The sequence below is a fragment of the Salmo trutta genome, chromosome 28, assembly GCF_901001165.1.
Source record: "Salmo trutta chromosome 28, fSalTru1.1, whole genome shotgun sequence".
NCBI lineage: Eukaryota > Metazoa > Chordata > Actinopteri > Salmoniformes > Salmonidae > Salmo > Salmo trutta.
This window is the reverse complement of record NC_042984.1, coordinates 26,353,228-26,371,927: the sequence shown is the minus strand read 5'-3', so window position 1 is coordinate 26,371,927 and position 18,700 is coordinate 26,353,228. Positions and strand designations below refer to the sequence as shown.

General features: G+C 45.7%; 1 protein-coding gene across 5 annotated transcripts; it reads right to left on the bottom strand.

Moving 5' to 3' along the window:
- Positions 1 to 864: 864 nt before the first annotated feature.
- On the bottom strand, positions 865 to 18,393 carry LOC115165895 (bile acid receptor). 5 transcript variants are annotated; one of them, XM_029719366.1, is made up of 11 exons: positions 18,291 to 18,393; positions 10,436 to 10,577; positions 5,981 to 6,346; positions 5,614 to 5,754; positions 3,522 to 3,652; positions 2,874 to 2,972; positions 2,661 to 2,760; positions 2,310 to 2,462; positions 2,060 to 2,152; positions 1,561 to 1,674; positions 865 to 1,343 (listed from the first exon to the last, which is right to left on the bottom strand). In XM_029719366.1, exons 2-11 carry the CDS (start codon positions 10,530 to 10,532, stop codon positions 1,141 to 1,143), a joined length of 1,497 nt encoding a protein of 498 aa, XP_029575226.1. In that variant the 5' UTR covers positions 10,533 to 10,577; positions 18,291 to 18,393; the 3' UTR covers positions 865 to 1,140. The 5 variants fall into 5 exon arrangements, with proteins under 5 accessions (XP_029575226.1, XP_029575230.1, XP_029575227.1 ...); XM_029719370.1 differs by having other exon boundaries at positions 865 to 1,340; positions 2,310 to 2,426; XM_029719367.1 differs by lacking the exon at positions 18,291 to 18,393 and having other exon boundaries at positions 865 to 1,340; positions 10,436 to 10,532.
- Between the last annotated feature and the right edge of the window lie 307 nt (positions 18,394 to 18,700).

The window sequence follows — 18,700 nt, the reverse complement described above, 5'->3', positions numbered from 1 at the left end:
TTGCTTCTGTGGACAGGTGTCTTTTATACAGGTAACAAACTGAGATTAGGAGCACTCCCTTTAAGAGTGTGCTCCTAATTTCAGCTCGTTTTATAAACTCGTTTTATAAGCTAATCTCAGCTCATTTTATAACATTTTTGACATGTGTTTTCTGGATTTTTTTGTTGTTATTCTGTCTCTCACTGTTCAAATAAACCTACCATTAAAATTATAGACTGATCATTTCTTTGTCAGTGGGCAAACGTACAAAATCAGCAGGGGATCAAATACTTTTTTCCCTCACTGTATGTGTTTCTACCCAACTATGCTTTACTGCCATCAACAGTGATAACTAGTCACAGCTTTTACAGTGGCACAGTTATGTATCAGAACAGAACATTGAATATATCTTTACTTTTACATTTTACTTACATTTCCACATATAGCGTTTTAAGACTGATTTCGTTTTTTGAAAGTAGCAAATAGGAATTCTCCCTGCTTTGTGGAGCACTTATTAAAGCGGTCTGAAGAAAATAAATTCAACAACCATGAGAAATAATTCCCTTTATCACAGAGTGGGAGTGATGTGGTTGCAATAGAAGTTAGACGACTGAGGTATCTGTAAGGTGTATTGCCATGTTTTCTGATGTTAGACACAATTGATATCAATAAACTGTTTTGCACAAAACTGCCAAGCTGATACTGTCGACCGACAACATCCTAGGTAAGTGTAAAATCATTTATATTTATATTTTTTGTTAGCTATCCCTTTAAACTCCAAGAGAAGAAGTTATAACAGATCTATCAGAGCGGTGTATGGAAGTATTATGGCCAGGTGGTTGATTAATTTTCATCCTGGAAACAAGCTGACACAAACACGATGACTGCCAAGGTATGATAAAATACTTTTTTAATACATTTGTGTACTCCATATAACAAAACTCATATTGGTTTAATACTGGTCTGTGACTTTAAACTTTACAGTAAAAACCAGTCACTCAAAAGAATGGTATTTTCATGATAAATCGCATAATCATAAATGGCCAATAGTGTTACATTTTTTGGGTACACATTTGAGAAAACATACAAAATTAAGTCTTTATTTAAACTATTTGTATCCCTGTCTCTCCGTGCTCAGTGTCTGTCTCAGGGCTGACTGTCTCAGGGCTGCTGTTGGAGCAGGGTGAGGTGGTTGTGTTGTAGCGTGCGCAGCTCCGTGAGTCTCCCCAACAGGCGAGCGAAGCGCTGGGCTCCCTGAGGGCCCTGGGCACCACACCAGGCTCCGCACACCCTGGACAGCAGCTCCAGGATCAGCTCCTGTAAGCTCTCCACACACGCAACCGCTCGCAGGGACGCTTCGTCTGCTAACAGAGATACAGTACATGACAGAACGACATATATGAGTTTGTCATCACTATCTGGGCAAGCTAGAGGAGATATTTAGACACTCTTGGAGGAAAATGATAAGTAAATAAGTGTCTTTATTAATAAAAAAGTATTGTGTTATATGTATTAAAAATGTATTAATAAATACATTTTGCTTTTCATACAGTAATATGTCAGGCATAGAGAGCCAATCACCTGAGCATAACAGTACTGTAGCAGTGAGCAGGGCATATTCAGCCTCGGTCACCCCCAATGCTGCCATGCTGTGGAAGAAGTTGATCACCGGTCCTAGCAGGTCCTCATTGATTCCTGCACACAGACACACTAGCTAAGACACACAATTGAAGAATAGAGTAAAAACACACCATTTCCTTTTTTGCCCCACTGCAACACTTCATTCTAACTTCTTTGAAGGTTTTAGTTCACTATTTTGAAGTTTTAGCATATTTTCGACTTAAGTGTTTTGGTTTCATCCAAACCGTTTTTAATAAGTTGTTTAGCTGGTTATTTAGCAATGTCCAGATTCTCCGGGCTAGTATATTTTTTTGCCTGTATCAATGCTAGTGGAAAATAAGCTAAAATGTTTTTAAAAAATCTGTTGAACCTCTCTTCAAATAGTATTGCAAATAAAGCTCGTAAGATGGGATACTATGGTGGTGGATATACTGTATCTAATAAGGACAGTGTGCCTTACCTGAGTTTACAGGGCCAGTCCCACTATGAATGTTTTCCTTGGACTCCAAGGTTTTCAGCCAATGATGAGTTGAGATGTTGAAAGGCTGTAGTGCTTGTAAAATAAGGGGGAAGAAATGATTAGCTCTATGTCATAATCGGCTCGGATCCATTTTCATCCCTATCCTCTACCTCTTCGGTATGCTGAAATGGAGCCAGGCCAAATGACTCAGACACCCACAATCCTCATGGTGGTGTAGTGGTGTCAGTACCTGGACTACAGGCTGCCGGGTTTTGGGTGAACTGCTGCGCTGAGAGCAGAAACATGACTTCCACAGAGGAACTAGAGAGGAGGGTGCTCTGGTCCGAGCAGTTCAGGAGCTCAAAGCCTACACGGACACCAGACGCTAGATTAGTTAATACTGCTGGAGGTCATTCAGAAGCAGAGGGGCCACAGAGAGAAGAAAGAGTTTTTTTTAAATCTGAAAACATATGGTAGCTGAAAGAAAAATGATGTATGCTTACCAGGTATTTGCTTTCCATTTGACCTGTTTAGTTCTTTCATATCAGTGCAGAAACAAGAAGGGAGAGGAAGCTGATGTACGAGATGAGGCCCAACTCACCAGGTACACTCTTGGCAAACTGCAGCAGCCTCTGAGAGGGAGGGGAGGCCACGTCCATTAGTCTGTCTCCACCATCCTCTGTACAAGTCCACTCAAACACCTGCAGAATAAACTGCCTGAATAAGCTCTCAATGAGATGGGAAGGAAAATGACAACACATCTTTAAATCTCAATCCACGGACAACAGAATGACTATTCTAATCAGCAACCCACCCTACAGTGTACAGTGTACTGAGCCCTGTACTGCCGAAGAGCCTCCACCATCCTGTCCAGCACATGATTCTGTTCTCTTGACAGATTTGCAGACACCACCTGTCACGGAAGGAAATGCATCACCAACAGATCAGTTGATTGCTGAGTGAAATGATCATTCTGAAACAGACTTGGAGTATAAGTAGGGTTCGTACTACAGGACGCCCCCATAAGAAATCATTCACAAGTGTTTCAGGCTACTGATGGAGCATTCCAAAGACATATGCATTGGCCTATAAAATTATCTGATTGTCCAAAAACGTGATCTGGGACATGCTGATGGTCCAAGAACTTAAACTGGATGTCCAAGAAAGTAATATGGGAGAGGGCCACTTATGAACCAAAGTAAGTTAACTTGGGGTCTGAGGAAAAGATCCGGGTACTCCAGTGGTGCAATCCATTCAACAAGATGATCATCCAAAGGTCTGTAACTATTTAGACGCTTGGATATTTGCTTTGGACAAATATTATGATCTTGGGGTATCTTTCAAAAACAGCAAGCTACAATGTCTTCCCCATTCATAATATTCAAGAAAGTTAACCAAAACACTTAAAGGTTAGAAAACTTGATGAGAAAGTTTGAATGGAGGAGAGGAGAAAGGGATGTACCTGTCCTGGCAGCCTGCTGGTGGAGCTGACGCTCCTGCTTTCCATGTTCTCCTCCTCCTCAGGCCCTCCTCCTCTGTGCTTGGCTCCCTTCCTCAGCCTCTTGGACTGGCACTGCACCTCCGTCAGTAGACCTGGCAACACAACTGCCTCTGTCAGACTCACATAGGCAATTATCTTTCATTTATTTGTCCTTTATTTAACTGGGGAGATGTATTGAGATATAGCACATTTTTGCAAGGGATCCATTTCCAAGGTATTTTGGTTGTCTTAGCAATGAAAAATGTTTAAGTCCGCCTGGCTTTAAATTGGATATATGGTCACTGGTCACGATTCTTGATCTTATTGCTATCGGACTTTGTCTTTATTCACATTACTTTCAGTTCAAAATAGTTCAAAAATCCTTACTGTCACACCTTGATCTGTTTCACCTGTCTTGTGCTTGTCTCCACCCCCCTCCAGGTATTGCCCATTTTCCCCATTATCCCCTGTGCATTTATGCCTGTGTTTTCTGTTTGTCTGTTGTCAGTTCGTCTTGCCTCGTCAAGCCTACCAGCGTGTATTCCCGTACTCCTGTTTCTCTTTTGACCACTCTGCCTGCCCTGACCCTGCCTGCCCTGACCCTGCCCTGACCCTGCCTGCCCTGACCCTGCCCTGATCCTGACTGCCCTGACCCTGCCCTGACCCTGCCTGCCCTGATCCTGCCTGCCCTGACCCTGACTGCCCTGACCCTGCCTGCCCTGATCCTGCCCTGATCCTGCCTGCCCTGACCCTGCCCTGATCCTGACCCTGCCCTGACCCTGCCTGCCCTGATCCTGCCTGCCCTGACCCTGCCCTGACCCTGCCTGCCCTGACCCTGCCTGCCCTGACCCTGCCTGCCCTGACCCTGCCTGCCCTGATCCTGCCCTGACCCTGCCTGCCCTGACCCTGCCTGCCCTGACCCTGCCTGCCCTGACCCTGCCCTAATCCTGACTGCCCTGACCCTGCCTACCCTGACCCTGCCCTGACCCTGACCCTGCCCTGACCCTGCCTGCCCTGACCCTGCCTGCCCTGACCCTGCCTGCCCTGACCCTGCCTGCCCTGATCCTGCCCTGACCCTGCCTGCCCTGACCCTGCCTGCCCTGACCCTGCCTGCCCTGACCCTGCCCTAATCCTGACTGCCCTGACCCTGCCTACCCTGACCCTGCCCTGACCCTGCCTGCCCTGACCCTGCCTGCCCTGACCCTGCCCTGACCCTGCCTGCCCTGACCCTGCCCTGACCCTGCCTGCCCTGATCCTGCCCTGACCCTGCCTGCCCTGACCCTGCCCTGACCCTGTCCTGACCCTGCCCTGACCCTGCCTGCCCTGATCCTGCCCTGACCCTGCCTGCCCTGACCCTGCCTGCCCTGACCCTGCCCTGACCCTGCCTGCCCTGATCCTGCCCTGACCCTGCCTGCCCTGACCCTGCCCTGACCCTGCCCTGCCCTGATCCTGCCCTGATCCTGCCTGCCCTGACCCTGCCTGCCCTGATCCTGACTGCCCTGACCCTGCCTGCCATGACCCTGCCCTGATCCTGCCTGCCCTGACCCTGCCTGCCCTGACCCTGACCTGATCCTGCCTGCCATGACCCTGCCCTGATCCTGCCTGCCCTGACCCTGCCCTGATCCTGCCTGCCCTGACCCTGCCTGCCCTGACCCTGCCCTGACCCTGCCTGCCCTGATCCTGCCCTGGCCCTGCCCTGACCCTGCCCTGATCCTGCCTGCCCTGACCCTGCCCTGATCCTGCCTGCCCTGACCCTGCCTGCCCTGACCCTGCCCTGACCCTGCCTGCCCTGACCCTGCCCTGATCCTGCCTGCCATGACCCTGCCCTGATCCTGACTGCCCTGACCCTGCCTGCCCTGACCCTGCCCTGACCCTGCCTGCCCTGACCCTGCCTGCCTGCCGTTCTGTACCTTACTGACTCTGCCCTGGATTACCAACCTCTGCCTGCACTTGACCTGTCGTCCGCCTGACCCCTGTTTTGTTAATAAACATCTGTGATTCAAACTGTCTGCATCTGGGTCTTATCCTGAGTTCTGATACCTACAGGCATTTTGTTATAGTACGTTCCACTCACATTCGTCTAGCATGCCCACAGCACGACATTTCCTCAGGCGGCAGTCCTGGCACTTCCTCCGCATGTACATATCCATCTCACAGCCTCCGCCACTTTTACACCGGTACACTGCTTTCTTTGTCACACTCCTTCGGAAAAAACCTGAAGCACAGGAGTACAGTAATGACAAATTATGACATGGGTTTGAGTAGCAACCACCTCTAGTTGGGGTCCATTTCAATTAAAGTTAATCCAGATATAGATTTTCCCATTGAAGTTATAAACACATATTCAGACAGAATCAGAAATAGCAGGCTCTATGACAAAACTTTCAGATTGACCCTCCCAAATATTGTTGTAAACTTTGATTAAACACTGCCTCCCCTACCTTTGCAGCCTTCACAGGTGAGGGCATTGTAATGGTAGCCAGAGGCTTTGTCTCCACACACCACACAAAGCTCATCCAGGCCCCTCACCCGCCCTCCAGGGCCCAGCCTGGTCCTCTTGACCAGGGGCAGACCTCCGCCACCCCCCTTCCCCAGGCCTCCACACTGGGGCTCCGGGCTGGGCTCGCAGGGAGCCTCCAGGCAGTGGGGGCTGTAAGGGTGGGTGTAGGGTGGGTGGCACGGCTGGGAGGACGGTGGTTCGTAGACAGAGAATTGCAGGTTGACGGGGCTGTACTGCTGTTGGCTGAAGGCTAGGCCCTGTAGGTCTGGCTCCTGGAAAGAGTAGCCCAAAGGGTCCCCCAGCACATCTGTGTGATGGGATAACAACACAAAATTAAATAAGTGTTTTTGTCCTGGTCACTCCGGTTAAGTTTATGTGCACCACAGGAGTGGATTTGGGAACGTCTAATGGCTAGCCTAGAGGGTCCACCGGCACATATTACTAAATAAATTCCTTTTTCTACCAGAGACATTATTACAGTCAAACTGGTTTTTAAGTCAAAGTGCATCAAAAGAATGTGTTCCTTGTCCACAATCTTACGTGTCTTTTATTTGTCCTGTGGGGCGTAATAAAAAAACGTCAGAGCAAGACCTTGTGAACCAGTTTGGACTGTGGAAACAGGATGCAGCTGAGAGGTTACAGCGTTGTTTATGAATTTGATATTTTTTATAGAGTTTTATTCAGTGTTTTATGGCCGTGTAGATTGGTGTTTGACTGAATGTTCTGTGAGCGTAGCGGGGTGGCCGGTGGATCTGTGAACGTTTTGCAACTTCAAGCCCCACGTCCACAGAGGGAACATGTGTCGCCCCTGGCAGCTCTTCTGAAGCACATCTGCATTATAAGGAGAAGAGCTGGTCACAGATCAGCCCTAAATCAGTCACTCTGATCAGAAAGATCCTCTTCTATAACCTGAGTCTCTTGGCGTTTTATTAGTTCAGAAAATAACTGAAAAAGTGAGAGGTTTCTTCTTTTAAACACAAAAACATTGAATGATATTAACCAACTGTCACGTCCTGACCACGTCCTGTTCTTATTAGTTTGGTCAGGACGTGGCAGGGGGTATTTCTTTATGTGGTTCAGGGTGTGTTTGAGTATGTGTTCATGTAGAGGGGTATTTGATTTATTAGTCCGGGGTTTTTTGGCTAGTTCTATGTTGTTAGTTCTATGTCTGTGCTAGGGTATTGTATTTCTATGTTTAGGTATGGGGATTGGGGCCTTCAATTGGAGGCAGCTGTCTATTGTTGCCTCTGATTGAAGGTCCTATATTTAGGAGTGTGTTTGTTTTGGGAATTGTGGCAGATTGTTTCTTGTATTGCTGTGTGTTGCCTACAAGACTGTTTCGTCGTCAGTTTATCGCTTTTCATGTTTGTTTTGGATAAATAAAAATGAGCATTCACGTACCCGCTGCGCCTTGGTCCATCTATTACGACGACCGTGACAGAATCTCCCACCAAACACGGACCAAGCAGCGGAGGAGGGAGCAGCAACAGCTGGACTGTCGGGAGTCATGGACCTGGGAGGAGATTAAGGCCGGAGTGGGCCCATGGAGGACGGCGAAAAGAGGACCGGGAATGTTACAGGGGAACACGGTTGGCGTTCAAACCGGAGAGGCAGCCAGAATCATTTTTTTTTGGGGGGGGCACACGGGTAGTTTGGCTGGGCGAGGATTAAGCCCCAAGCCAAATCCCCGTGCTTTTGTTAAGCAACCTTTGACTGGACAGGTCCCGTGCTTCGGGTTAATGCGTACTGTGGCGAGGCCAAGTATCTTTAGGCCGGTGTGTGCAGTGCCAGTGCCCCGCATTTGCCAGGGGGAATTGGGCACCCAGCCAGTACGGGCAGTGCCAGTCCTGCGCTCGAGACCGCCAGTGCGCCTCTACGGTCCAGTGTATCCTGCTCCTCGCACTAGCCCTGAGGTGCGTGTCTTCAGCCTGGCACATCCAGTACCAGCACCATGCACCAGGCTTCCAGTGCGTCAGCCCAGTCCAACTCGTCCTGTTCCTGCTCCTCGCACTAGTCCTAAGGTGCGTGTTTCCAGTCTGGCACATCCAGAACCAGCACCACGCACCAGGCTTCCAGTGCATCAGCCCAGTCCAACTCATCCTGTTCCCGCTCCTCGCACTGGCCTTGGGATGCGTGTCCCTAGTCTGATACCTCCAGTACCAGCCCCACGCACTAGGCTTCCAGTGCGTCAGCCCAGTCCAGTACGTCCTGTTCCTGCTCACCGCACTAGCCCTGAGGTGCGTGTCACCAGTCTGGTACCTCCACTACCAGCCCCACGCATCAGGCTTCCAGTGCGTCAGCCCAGTCCCGAGCTTCCGACGACAGTGCCTCGTCCAGAGTGCCCGGTAACAGTGCCTCGTCCAGAACTTCCGGCAACAGTGCCTCGTCCAGAACTTCCGGCAACAGTGCCTCGTCCAGAGTGTCCGGCAACAGTGCCTCGTCCAGACTGTCCGGAACCAAGAGAGACGGCCCACTGTCCGGAACCAGGAGAGACGGCCCACTGTCCGGAACCAGGAGAGACGGCCCACTGTCCGGAACCAGGAGAGACGGCCCACTGTCCGGAACCAGGAGAGATGGCCCACTGTCCGGAACCAAGAGAGACGGCCCACTGTCCGGAACCAAGAGAGACGGCCCACTGTCCGGAGCTCCCAGAGTCGTCCTACAGTCCGGAGCTCCCAGAGTCGTCCTACAGTCCGAAGCTCCCAGAGTCCAGTCCAGGGTCTAGAGTGAATGGCCTCAGGAAGAGGTATTCAGTGGGGGTGGATTGGTCAGGTAGGGGACTAAGGCCTGAGGCTGAGCCACCTCCACTGTAGGAGGGTTGGGGAGGGGGGGTGTAGCACGGGAGCCGTCGGTGATGGCAGCCACCCTCCCTTCCCTCCCTTTAGTAAGGGGTTGATTTTTGTAGGGTTTTTTTTTGTCAGGTGCATCCGGGGTATGCACCTTTGGGGGGGGGTACTGTCACATCCTGACCAGTAAAGGGGTTATTTGTTCTTATTAGTTTGGTCAGGACGTGGCAGGGGGTATTTGTTTTATGTGGTTCAGGGTGTGTTTGAGTATGTGTTCATGTAGAGGGGTATTTGATTTATTAGTCCGGGGTTTTTTGGTTAGTTCTATGTTGTTAGTTCTATGTCTGTGCTAGGGTATTGTATTTCTATGTTTAGGTATGGGGATTGGGGCCTTCAATTGGAGGCAGCTGTCTATTGTTGCCTCTGATTGAAGGTCCTATATTTAGGAGTGTGTTTGTTTTGGGAATTGTGGCAGATTGTTTCTTGTATTGCTGTGTGTTGCCTACAAGACTGTTTTGTCGTCAGTTTATCGCTTTTCGTGTTTGTTTTGGATAAATAAAAATGAGCATCTATTACGACGACCGTGACACCAACAATGACTAGAAGTTCCATCCTTTCTCAAAATGCATCAATACTAGGGGTTGTACACTGTACTCAGGCACACTTTGAGTGTCTTCTTACCATATAAGCATGGATATTCGTCCACAACTCTGATGCCCTGACATGGACTGAATACCACAGTGACTTCTAGAGTCCAACCTCTGACCTATGACCCCTAATTTCTGAATCCCAAAACTCACCCCATCCTCAACCACAACCTTCCTCACCCCTCTTCTAGAACCTTGACTCTCTAGCCTTTCTCTCTCTCTCTCTCTCTCTAGCCTTTCTCTCTCTCTCTCTCTCTCTCTCTCTCTCTCTCTCTCTCTCTCTACTAACTCATTCCGTCTCTCCCAGATGTTTCCTGTCCTGGTGAGAATGGAGGCCAATACTGAGCTTGTGTGACAACGCTGTGGTGAGCTCTGTTAGTAAACCGTTTCAGCACTGTGTAAACACCCGGATCGCCCTCCTTCCCACGCACACTAACACTACCCCCCATCATGCAGCTTGTCATATCCCATCCGTCCAGCTAGGAGAGGACAACAATGTGAAGAAAGAAGCCTCATAGTTCGGATTAGGCCATAACTCTCTACTGCAACCATTATAAATAGCCCCTCTTTCCAATGACATTTTTTTGTTAGCTAACATCCTGTGTATTGGAAAAAATACAAATAAAGACAGTTCTTTTCTAAATGTATAAGGTTAGACCCACATTATGTATCCCTACAAGTCTCCCTTTCTAATCTGCAGGCCCTATGGCACTAAACATTTGAACAAAAAAGCAACACACAAACTAAAGCAGAACAAAGCAAGCATAAACATGTGGAATATAAATGTCTAATCATGACATTTTGATTCAATTAGGTCATCCCCATACAATTACAGGGTATGTATCAAGATAAATTGTGTTTGGATCAGCATACCATAGTATTGCAGACAATTTATAACCCCTAAAAAATCTGACTAGATTATTTTAGTATAATTGCAGACAGTCCAGATCAAGAGTCGCTCACCGTAGTACTGCAGAGGCTCGGAAATGCCGTATCCATCAAAGGCGGAGAGGTAACCACCGGCAGACATGGTCATCTCCGACTCACTCCACTCTCTCATCTTGACAGCTGATCCACAGTCAGTTCTTAGGAACACCCGCTTAATCTATTGACACACACACAGGGAACCACACATCTGAGGAATTTGCAACTCTCCAAACATTTTATATCCACGCTGACGACAGGTCTCCTCAGTCTCCTAGCTGTGATATCATTGCCTATTTTAAGCTACCCTCTATGATGCAAAACTAAAGGTTACTGTTGTCCACTGTGGAGGCGTGCAGCTGAAGTCTGTGGCAATGGGATGGATCTCTGCTCCTCTGAGAGGAATCACGGGGAGACAAGGGACAGCGATGAGAGTATGAGAAGAAGAGAGAGATGGGACTCATGTCCAAACAGCTGCCCCGGCTGAATGTTCAGAGGGAAGAGAGAGGTCTTGTCAGATGGGGGCCTGTCCCTGGTGAGGAGCTCAGGTTTGGCCTGGGTGGATGGATCCCACCCCACTATGGAACAACAGGGACCCAATAATCACCCACTTGAGCGTGTGTGTGTCGTAGGAGAGGAGATCACAGAGTTGGATCAATGATTTAGCTGTAGCTGATAACTCACTGCTATTTTGTCTCTGTACCAACAAAACTTGACATGACCAGTGGTCAATCTTTGTAATATTTCTTCTATTTTCCATAAACATCCTGATAACTTTAATACTCTTCCCCATCTACACTACACAGTATACTATTACTATGCTGTAGTTACTCTCCCTGGGTGGGTAGTGTGTGTGTGTGGGTGTGCACGCGCGGGCATATGCATGTTTGTTTGTATGAGTGTGTATGTGTATTAGTGTATGTGTGAGCATGTGTGTGTATACACTACCATTCAAAAGTTTGGGGTCACTTAGAAATGTCCTTGTTTTTGAAAGAAAAGCACATTTTTTGTCCATTAAAATAACATCAAATTGATCCGAAATACAGTGTAGACATTGTTAATGTTGTAAATGACTATTAATGGAATATCTACATAGGCGTACAGAGGCACATTATCAGCAACCATCACTCCTGTGTTCCAATGGCATGTTGTGTTAGCTAATCCAAGTTTATCATTTTAAAAGGCTAACTGATCATTAGAAAACCCTTTTGCAATTATGTTAGCACAGCTGAAAACTGTTGTTCTGATTAAAGAAGCAATAAAACTGGCCTTCTTAAGACTAGTTGAGCATTTGTGGGTTCGATTACAGACTCAAAATGTCCAGAAACAAAGACTCATCAGTCTATTCTTGTTCTGAGAAATGAAGGCTATTCCATGCGAGGAAATGCCAAGAAACGGAAGATCTCGTACAACGCTGTGTACTACTCCTTTCACAGAACAGCGCAAACTGGCACTAACCAGAATAGAAAGAGGAGTGGGAGGCCCCGGTACACAACTGAGCAAGAGGACAAGTACATTAGAGTGTCTAGTTTGAGAAACAGACGCCTCACAAGTCCTCAACTGGCAGCTTCATTAAATAGTTGACGTTGAGACACCAGTCTCAACGTCAACAGTGAAGAGGCGACTCCGGGATGCTAGCCATCTAGGCAGAGTTGCAAAGAAAAAGCCATATCTCAGACTGGCCAATAAAAATAAAAGATTAAGATGGGAAAAAGAACACAGACACTGGATAGAGGAACTCTGCCTAGAAGGCCAGCATGCCGGAGTTGCCTCTTCACTGTTGACGTTGAGACTGGTATTTTGCAGGTACTATTTAATTAAGCTTTGGAGCCCCCAGGGCATTTATGCCACTGCTTTGTTTGTATTGCAGTTAATATTTGACGCTGGGCAGATTTAGAGTTTGGGGGACTTGGATGCCCCTCCAGTTGATTAGGTTGAGTTGAGCCCTGATGAGAGAGAGAGAGACCCTAGATTTGCCCTTACCTCTCCCTGATTGGGTTTGACATGCAGCTTGATTCTAGAGAACTTATGGTATCCTTCCCACCCTCACCGCATTCCTAAACTGTCTCATTACACTGGCCTGTGCGTGAACCAAGCCGAGCAACAAGCAGCATTTAATTTAATTAGACTTTATCTATCCCACGTGTTGAGCATCTGTGTTGAGCAAGCAGTGCAAATGAGAAGGTACACCGTACGTAGGATGCATACAGTATATGCACACACGCATAACATGAAGTGATAAAAGTAATAATAGTTCGGTGACTAATTAGTTACAGATATAGTATCCTAATTTGATCACTCTGTTCTCGCTGCGAATTTTCCTGCGTCGCAGGACATTCAAATGAGCCTTGTGATTTACATAAATTAATTGAAAGCCATCAGTTCTCTTTCTCTCCCGCTTGCCCAAACGCTAAAGCACCAGACAGAATAAATGTCCTACTACTGTAGGTACTACTGAGACATTCAAACGTACAAAAATGTATCTGAAAGGCAGCCCTACATATCAACAATCATTGTTTTATATATACTGAATAAAAAAATGTATGAACGTGTAAAGTGTTGGTCCCATATTTCATGAGCTGAAATAAAAAAAACTAGAAATGTTCCATACACACAAAAAGCTTATTGTTGTGCACAAATTTGTTTATATCCCTGTTAGTGAGCATTTCTCATTTGCCAAGATAATCCATCCACCTGACTGGTATGGCATATCAAGGATCTGATTAAACAGCATGATCATTATACAGGTGCACCTTGTGCTGGGGACAATAAAAGGCCACTCTAAAATGTACAGTTTTGTCACATAACACAATGCCACAGATGTCTCAAGTTTTGAGGCAGCGTGGAGTTGGTATGTTGACTGCAGGAATGTCCACCAGAGAGGTTGCCAGAGAATTTAGAGAATTTCTTCATTTCTTTACCATAAGCTGTCTCAAATGTCGTTTTAGAGAATTTGGCAATACATCCAACCGGCCTCACATCCGCAGACCACATGTAACCATGCCAGTCCAGGACCTCCACATCCTGCTTCTTCACCTGCGGGAGTGTCTGTGACCAGCCACTCGGACAGCTGATGAAACTGTGGGTTTGCACAACTGAAGAATTTCTGCACAAACCGTCAGGAACCATCTCAGGGAAACTCATCTGCATACTCTACGTCCTTACCAGGGTTTGACCTGACTGCAGTTCGGCATCGTAACCGACTTCAGTCGGCAAATGCTCACCTTCAATGGCCACTGGCACACAGGAGAAGTGTGCTTTTCACGGATGAATCCCAGTTTAAACTGTACCAGGCAGATGGCGTTGAGTGGGCGAGTGGTTTGCTGATGTCAACATTGTGAACAGAGTGCCCCATGGTGGCGGTGGGGTTATTGTATGGGCAGGCATAAGCTATGGACAACGAACACAATTGCAATTTCTCTATGGCAATTTGAATACACACAGATACCGTGACGAGATCCTGAGGCCCATTGTCATGCCATTCATCTGCCGCCATCAACTCATGTTTCAGCATGATAATGCACGGCCCCATGTCGCAAGGATCTGTACACAATCCCTGGAAGCTGAAAATGTCCCAGTTCTTCCATGGCCTGCATACTCACCAGATATTGTCACCCACTGAGCATGTTTGGGATGCTTTGGATCGCCTTGTACGACAGTGTGTTCCAGTTCACCCAAATATCCAGCAAGGAGATGTGTCGCGCTGCATGAGGGAAATGATGGCCACACCAGATACTGACTGGTTTTATAATCCACGCCCCTATTTGTTTGTAAGGTACAGTTGAAGTCGGAAGTTTACATTCACTCATGAGTCATTAAAACAATTCTTTCAACCACTCCACAAATTTCTTGTTACCAAACTATAGTTTTGGCAAGTCGGTTAGGACATCTACTTTATACATGACACAAGTCATTTTTCAAACAATTGTTTACAGACAGATTATTTCACTTATAATTCACTGTATCACAATTCCAGTGGGTCAGAAGTTTACATACACTAAGTTGACTGTGCCTTAAACAGCTTGGAAAATTCCAGAAAATGATGTCATGGCTTTAGAAGCTTCTGATAGGCTAATTGACATCATTTGAGTTAATTGGAGGTGTACCTGTGGATGTATTTCAAGGACTACCTTCAAACTCAGTGCCTCTTTGCTTGACATCATGGGAAAATCAAAAGAAATCAGCCAAGACCTCAGAAAATAAATTGTAGACCTCCACAAGTCTGGTTCATCCTTGGGAGCAATTTACAAACGCCTGAAGGTACCACGTTCATCTGTACAAACAATAGTACGCATGTATAAACACCATGGGACCACGCAGCCATATACCACTCAGGAAGGAGACGCGTTCTGTCTCCAAGAGATGAATGTACTTTGGTGCGAAAAGTGAAAATCAATCCCAGAACAACAGCAAAGGACCTTGTGAAGATGCTGGAGGAAACAGGTACAAAAGTATTTTTATCCACAGTAAAACGAGTCCAATATCTACATAACCTGAAAGGCTGCTCAGCAAGGAAGAAGCCACTGCTCCAAAACCACCATAAAAAGCCAGACTACGGTTTGCAACTACACATGGGCACAAAGATTGTACTTTTTGGAGAACTGTCCTCTGGTCTGATGAAACAAAAATAGAACTGTTTGGCCATAATGACCATCATTATGTTTGGAGGAAAAAAGGGGGATGCTTGCAAGCCGAGGAACACCATCCCAACCGTGAAGTACGGGGGTGGCAGCATCATGTTGTGGGGGTGCTTTGCTGCAGGAGGGACTGGTGCACTTCACAAAATAGATGGCATCATGAGGAAAGAAAATTATGTGGATGTATTGAAGCAACATCTCAAGACATCAGTCAGGAAGTTAAAGCTTGGTCACAAATGGGTCTTCCAAATGGACAATGACCCCAAACATACTTCCAAAGTTGTGGCAAAATGGCTTAAGGGCAACAAAGTCAAGGTATTGGAGTGGCCATCACAAAGCCCTGACCTCAATCCTATAGAAAATTTGTGGGCAGAACTGAAAAGCATGTGCGAACAAGGAGGCCTACAAACCTGACTCAGTTACACCAGCTCTGTCAGGAGGAATGGGCCAAAAATCACCCAACTTATTGTGGGAAGGTTGTGGAAGGCTACCCAAAATGTTTGACCCAAGTTCAACAATTTAAAGGCAATGCTACCAAATACTAATTGAGTGTATGTAAACTTCTGACCCACTGGGAATGTGATGAAAAAATAAAAAATGAAAGCTGAAATAATCATTCTCTCTACTATTATTCTGACATTTCACATTCTTAAAATAAAGTGGTGATCCTAACTAACCTAAGACAGGGAATTTTTACTAGGATTAAATGTCAGGAATTGTGAAGAACTGAGTTTAAATATTTTTGGCTAAGGTGTATGTAAACTTCCAACTTCAACTGTATCTATAACCAACATATGCATATCTGTATTCCCAGTAAATCCATAGATTAGGGCCTAATTTATTTATTTAAATTGACTAATTTCCTTATATGAACTGTAACTCAGTAAAATCTTTGAAATTGTTGCAAGTTGCATTTATATTTTTGTTCAGTGTAGCTTAATAACACAATATAGATTTTAGTCTCCACTATGAAGTACAAGTGTATCCTGAACTATAGCTTACTGTAGCCTATCAAAACTAATTTCGTTTTAGAAATTATCACTTTTTAGAATCAAATCCTGCTGCAGGACTATTTTACTCCTGCGACGAAACTGGTCAAATTAAGATCCGACACCTGTATGTTTCACTAACTCATGCTCAGGCATGCAGTCCTCTGTTCTTCACTAATGGTTTCCAGTATACTGTAACTGTGCCAAACTCATAATTCCCAATGAGCTGAACCTTCAATGAGGGCTGTCTGGAAAGAGGTGGCAACCCCAGGTTGGGGAGTGGTCTAAATCATTTTGGATATAGATGAATATGCCACACTGTGTTGTGCATCAAACATGACACTGAAGGAATATGAATCCTTGGTGGGAAATTACAGGTCTCCTGTAAAGTGAAAGATATTGAGAGGACGAGGTGAAAGAGCAATCAACAGAGGAGGATGCTCTAAACAGGTCCATACTGTAGAGTTTGGAGAAATGGGCGCAAACCTGACTATTGGTGGATTCTGGATGATTCAAAAACATTTATGTATAAAAGCTTTGATGATGCGCAGAAAAACAGACCCTCTATATTGATCGTCTCTGTTACAGTAACTCGCAATTTCTCTCCATAGCTCCCAATAAAGCAACTTCACATTAACATTGTGTCAACTTTGGATCCATCTAATATCCCTTCATCTGATACCTAGGAACAACCGACTAAGGTCCCCAATGTAGAGAAATCCCAAATACACTATGTCATTATTACATTTATCTGATTCCTCTTTGTCATTGTAAAAGTAAATGAACAAATCCCAGGAAAGACTTCTGTTGTTATGTTCCTCTGTCATTTGTATTGTTACATTAGTCATGTCCTCACATATCCGGCAAAACAAGCTTGATATCCATCATACTGCAGGATAACGGAGGGAACGACTGCGTGCACATTCATTCCTTTTTCCCATCATATTTAGTGATGGGGACAATTTATTGGAGTGTATACATGTGGCCATGGATCTCCTAGTCTGGCCTAGTTGTCACTTTGTTGGACAAGGGCCTGAATATGTTGCACATCCCCAAGGGAAGCTTTTTGGAGGAGGAGGAGGATGCGGAGGTGAAGGAGGAGGAGAAGGAGGAGGGTAGGGTAAGGGTGGGCTTAAAATATTTACCCTTGATTCACAAAAAATGTGGACTGAAGGCAGTAAGCACACAATAAATCTATTTCTCTTTCTTTCATTCAGCATGTCCCCCTGCTTGTCTATTTATCGCTGCACACTGTTTGCTGGTAGCCTGATTCAGATAGCACAGTGTTTACTGATTCAAACAGGAAACTTACATTAGATTAGAGTGGCCTTGCAGGGAGGGCCAGTAGATGGATTTGTGGGTAAAGTCCAGTGCTACATTTGAGGGGTCAGTGTGTGTGTGTGTGTGTGTGTGTGTGTGTGTGTGTGTGTGTGTGTGTGTGTGTGTGTGTGTGTGTGTGTGTGTGTGTGTGTGTGTGTGTGTGTGTGTGTGTGTGTGTGTGTGTGTGTGTGTGTGTGTATTACTAACATAATTACTAACATAATATTCACTATTCAAATCTTTTATTTTAATTGTGGGCACTGTTGTCGCTTTAGAAAACTTGAGCTAGCACAACTGCAGGTTTCAGAAAATGCTTCTCTCTCAAATGGATTCCACAGAATCAAGATTTTGGTTTCCCCCCTACATACTGTAGATGCAAGCTTAACAACTATATTTTCCTTATCCATTACTTGTTTGTAACAGCAGGTCTTAAAAACCTTCATAAATGTGTTAGGCTACTGTTGTCAGGACGGAAAGGACACAGAATCAACTTAAAACACTGGCTCAACACGGTGGCAAAGATATTTTTTAAAGTCCAAGTGCAACCACCAAACCTCTGTAACCTGTCCAATGTCAGTTCCTTCTTGCATGCATCACTAATGTGTAAAAATAAACATAAAACTAATTTTAAAAAACAGTAAACTTAGTTGAGTACCCTTCCAAAGCACACTGTTAAAACTTCTAAATCTCTCTGTAAGGCAGTAAGATGCACTATGGCTCCTTAGCACTTCATCTATCAGGTAGCAAGTTTCTCAAGAGAAGTAGGACACCGCTGAGCTTCTTCACATTAACAAGAGGACACATTCTAGTGGCGTTGGGGAAGATTATGGTCAAACTAAGATTTCCAAATACACAGTCCATAGCAGAGTTTGAATAAAGGTTCATATTAGAATAAGGCTATTACTCTTCATCCAGTAAAATGTATTTAAAATAGTGATATGAACTCACCAGCGGTGGTCTTCTTCCTCGTGTGTTGACTCTTCTGATAGCCTCTTGATTTTTCCTCCCCTTACATTTGTAATGTTGACTGCAGTCCAGCCTCTGACACCCTACACTTGCCAAACATGCACATGCACACGCGCACACACACACACACGCTACACACACTCGCACATACACACACTCACAAGTACAAAGAAGAGATTTCCCTCTCAAAAAAAAGACTGGACACAATATCAGAAACATTGTATGTAGTAGATTAGGGTATTAAATACCATGGATTTCTTTCAAGAAGAGGGGTTCTCAGAGTAAATTTAGCAGAGGTACTGTTTCCAATACAGTAAGTAGGATGTCAATATAGTGTGCAAGGTTATTGACTGTGAAATGTAATGTATGCGATTCTTTCCCCAAACATGATC

Excerpts from the sequence above, each read along its gene's own strand:
- LOC115165895 (XM_029719366.1), bottom strand. The coding sequence starts at position 10,532 with ATGAGAGAGTGGAGTGAGTCGGAGATGACCATGTCTGCCGGTGGTTAC. Across the intron at positions 2,153-2,309 it reads CCCGGCAGCCTGTAGTCCAG|CACTACAGCCTTTCAACATC; the intron begins GTACTGACACCA and ends TTATTTTACAAG. Across the intron at positions 1,675-2,059 it reads GACTGGCCCTGTAAACTCAG|GAATCAATGAGGACCTGCTA; the intron begins GTAAGGCACACT and ends GTCTGTGTGCAG.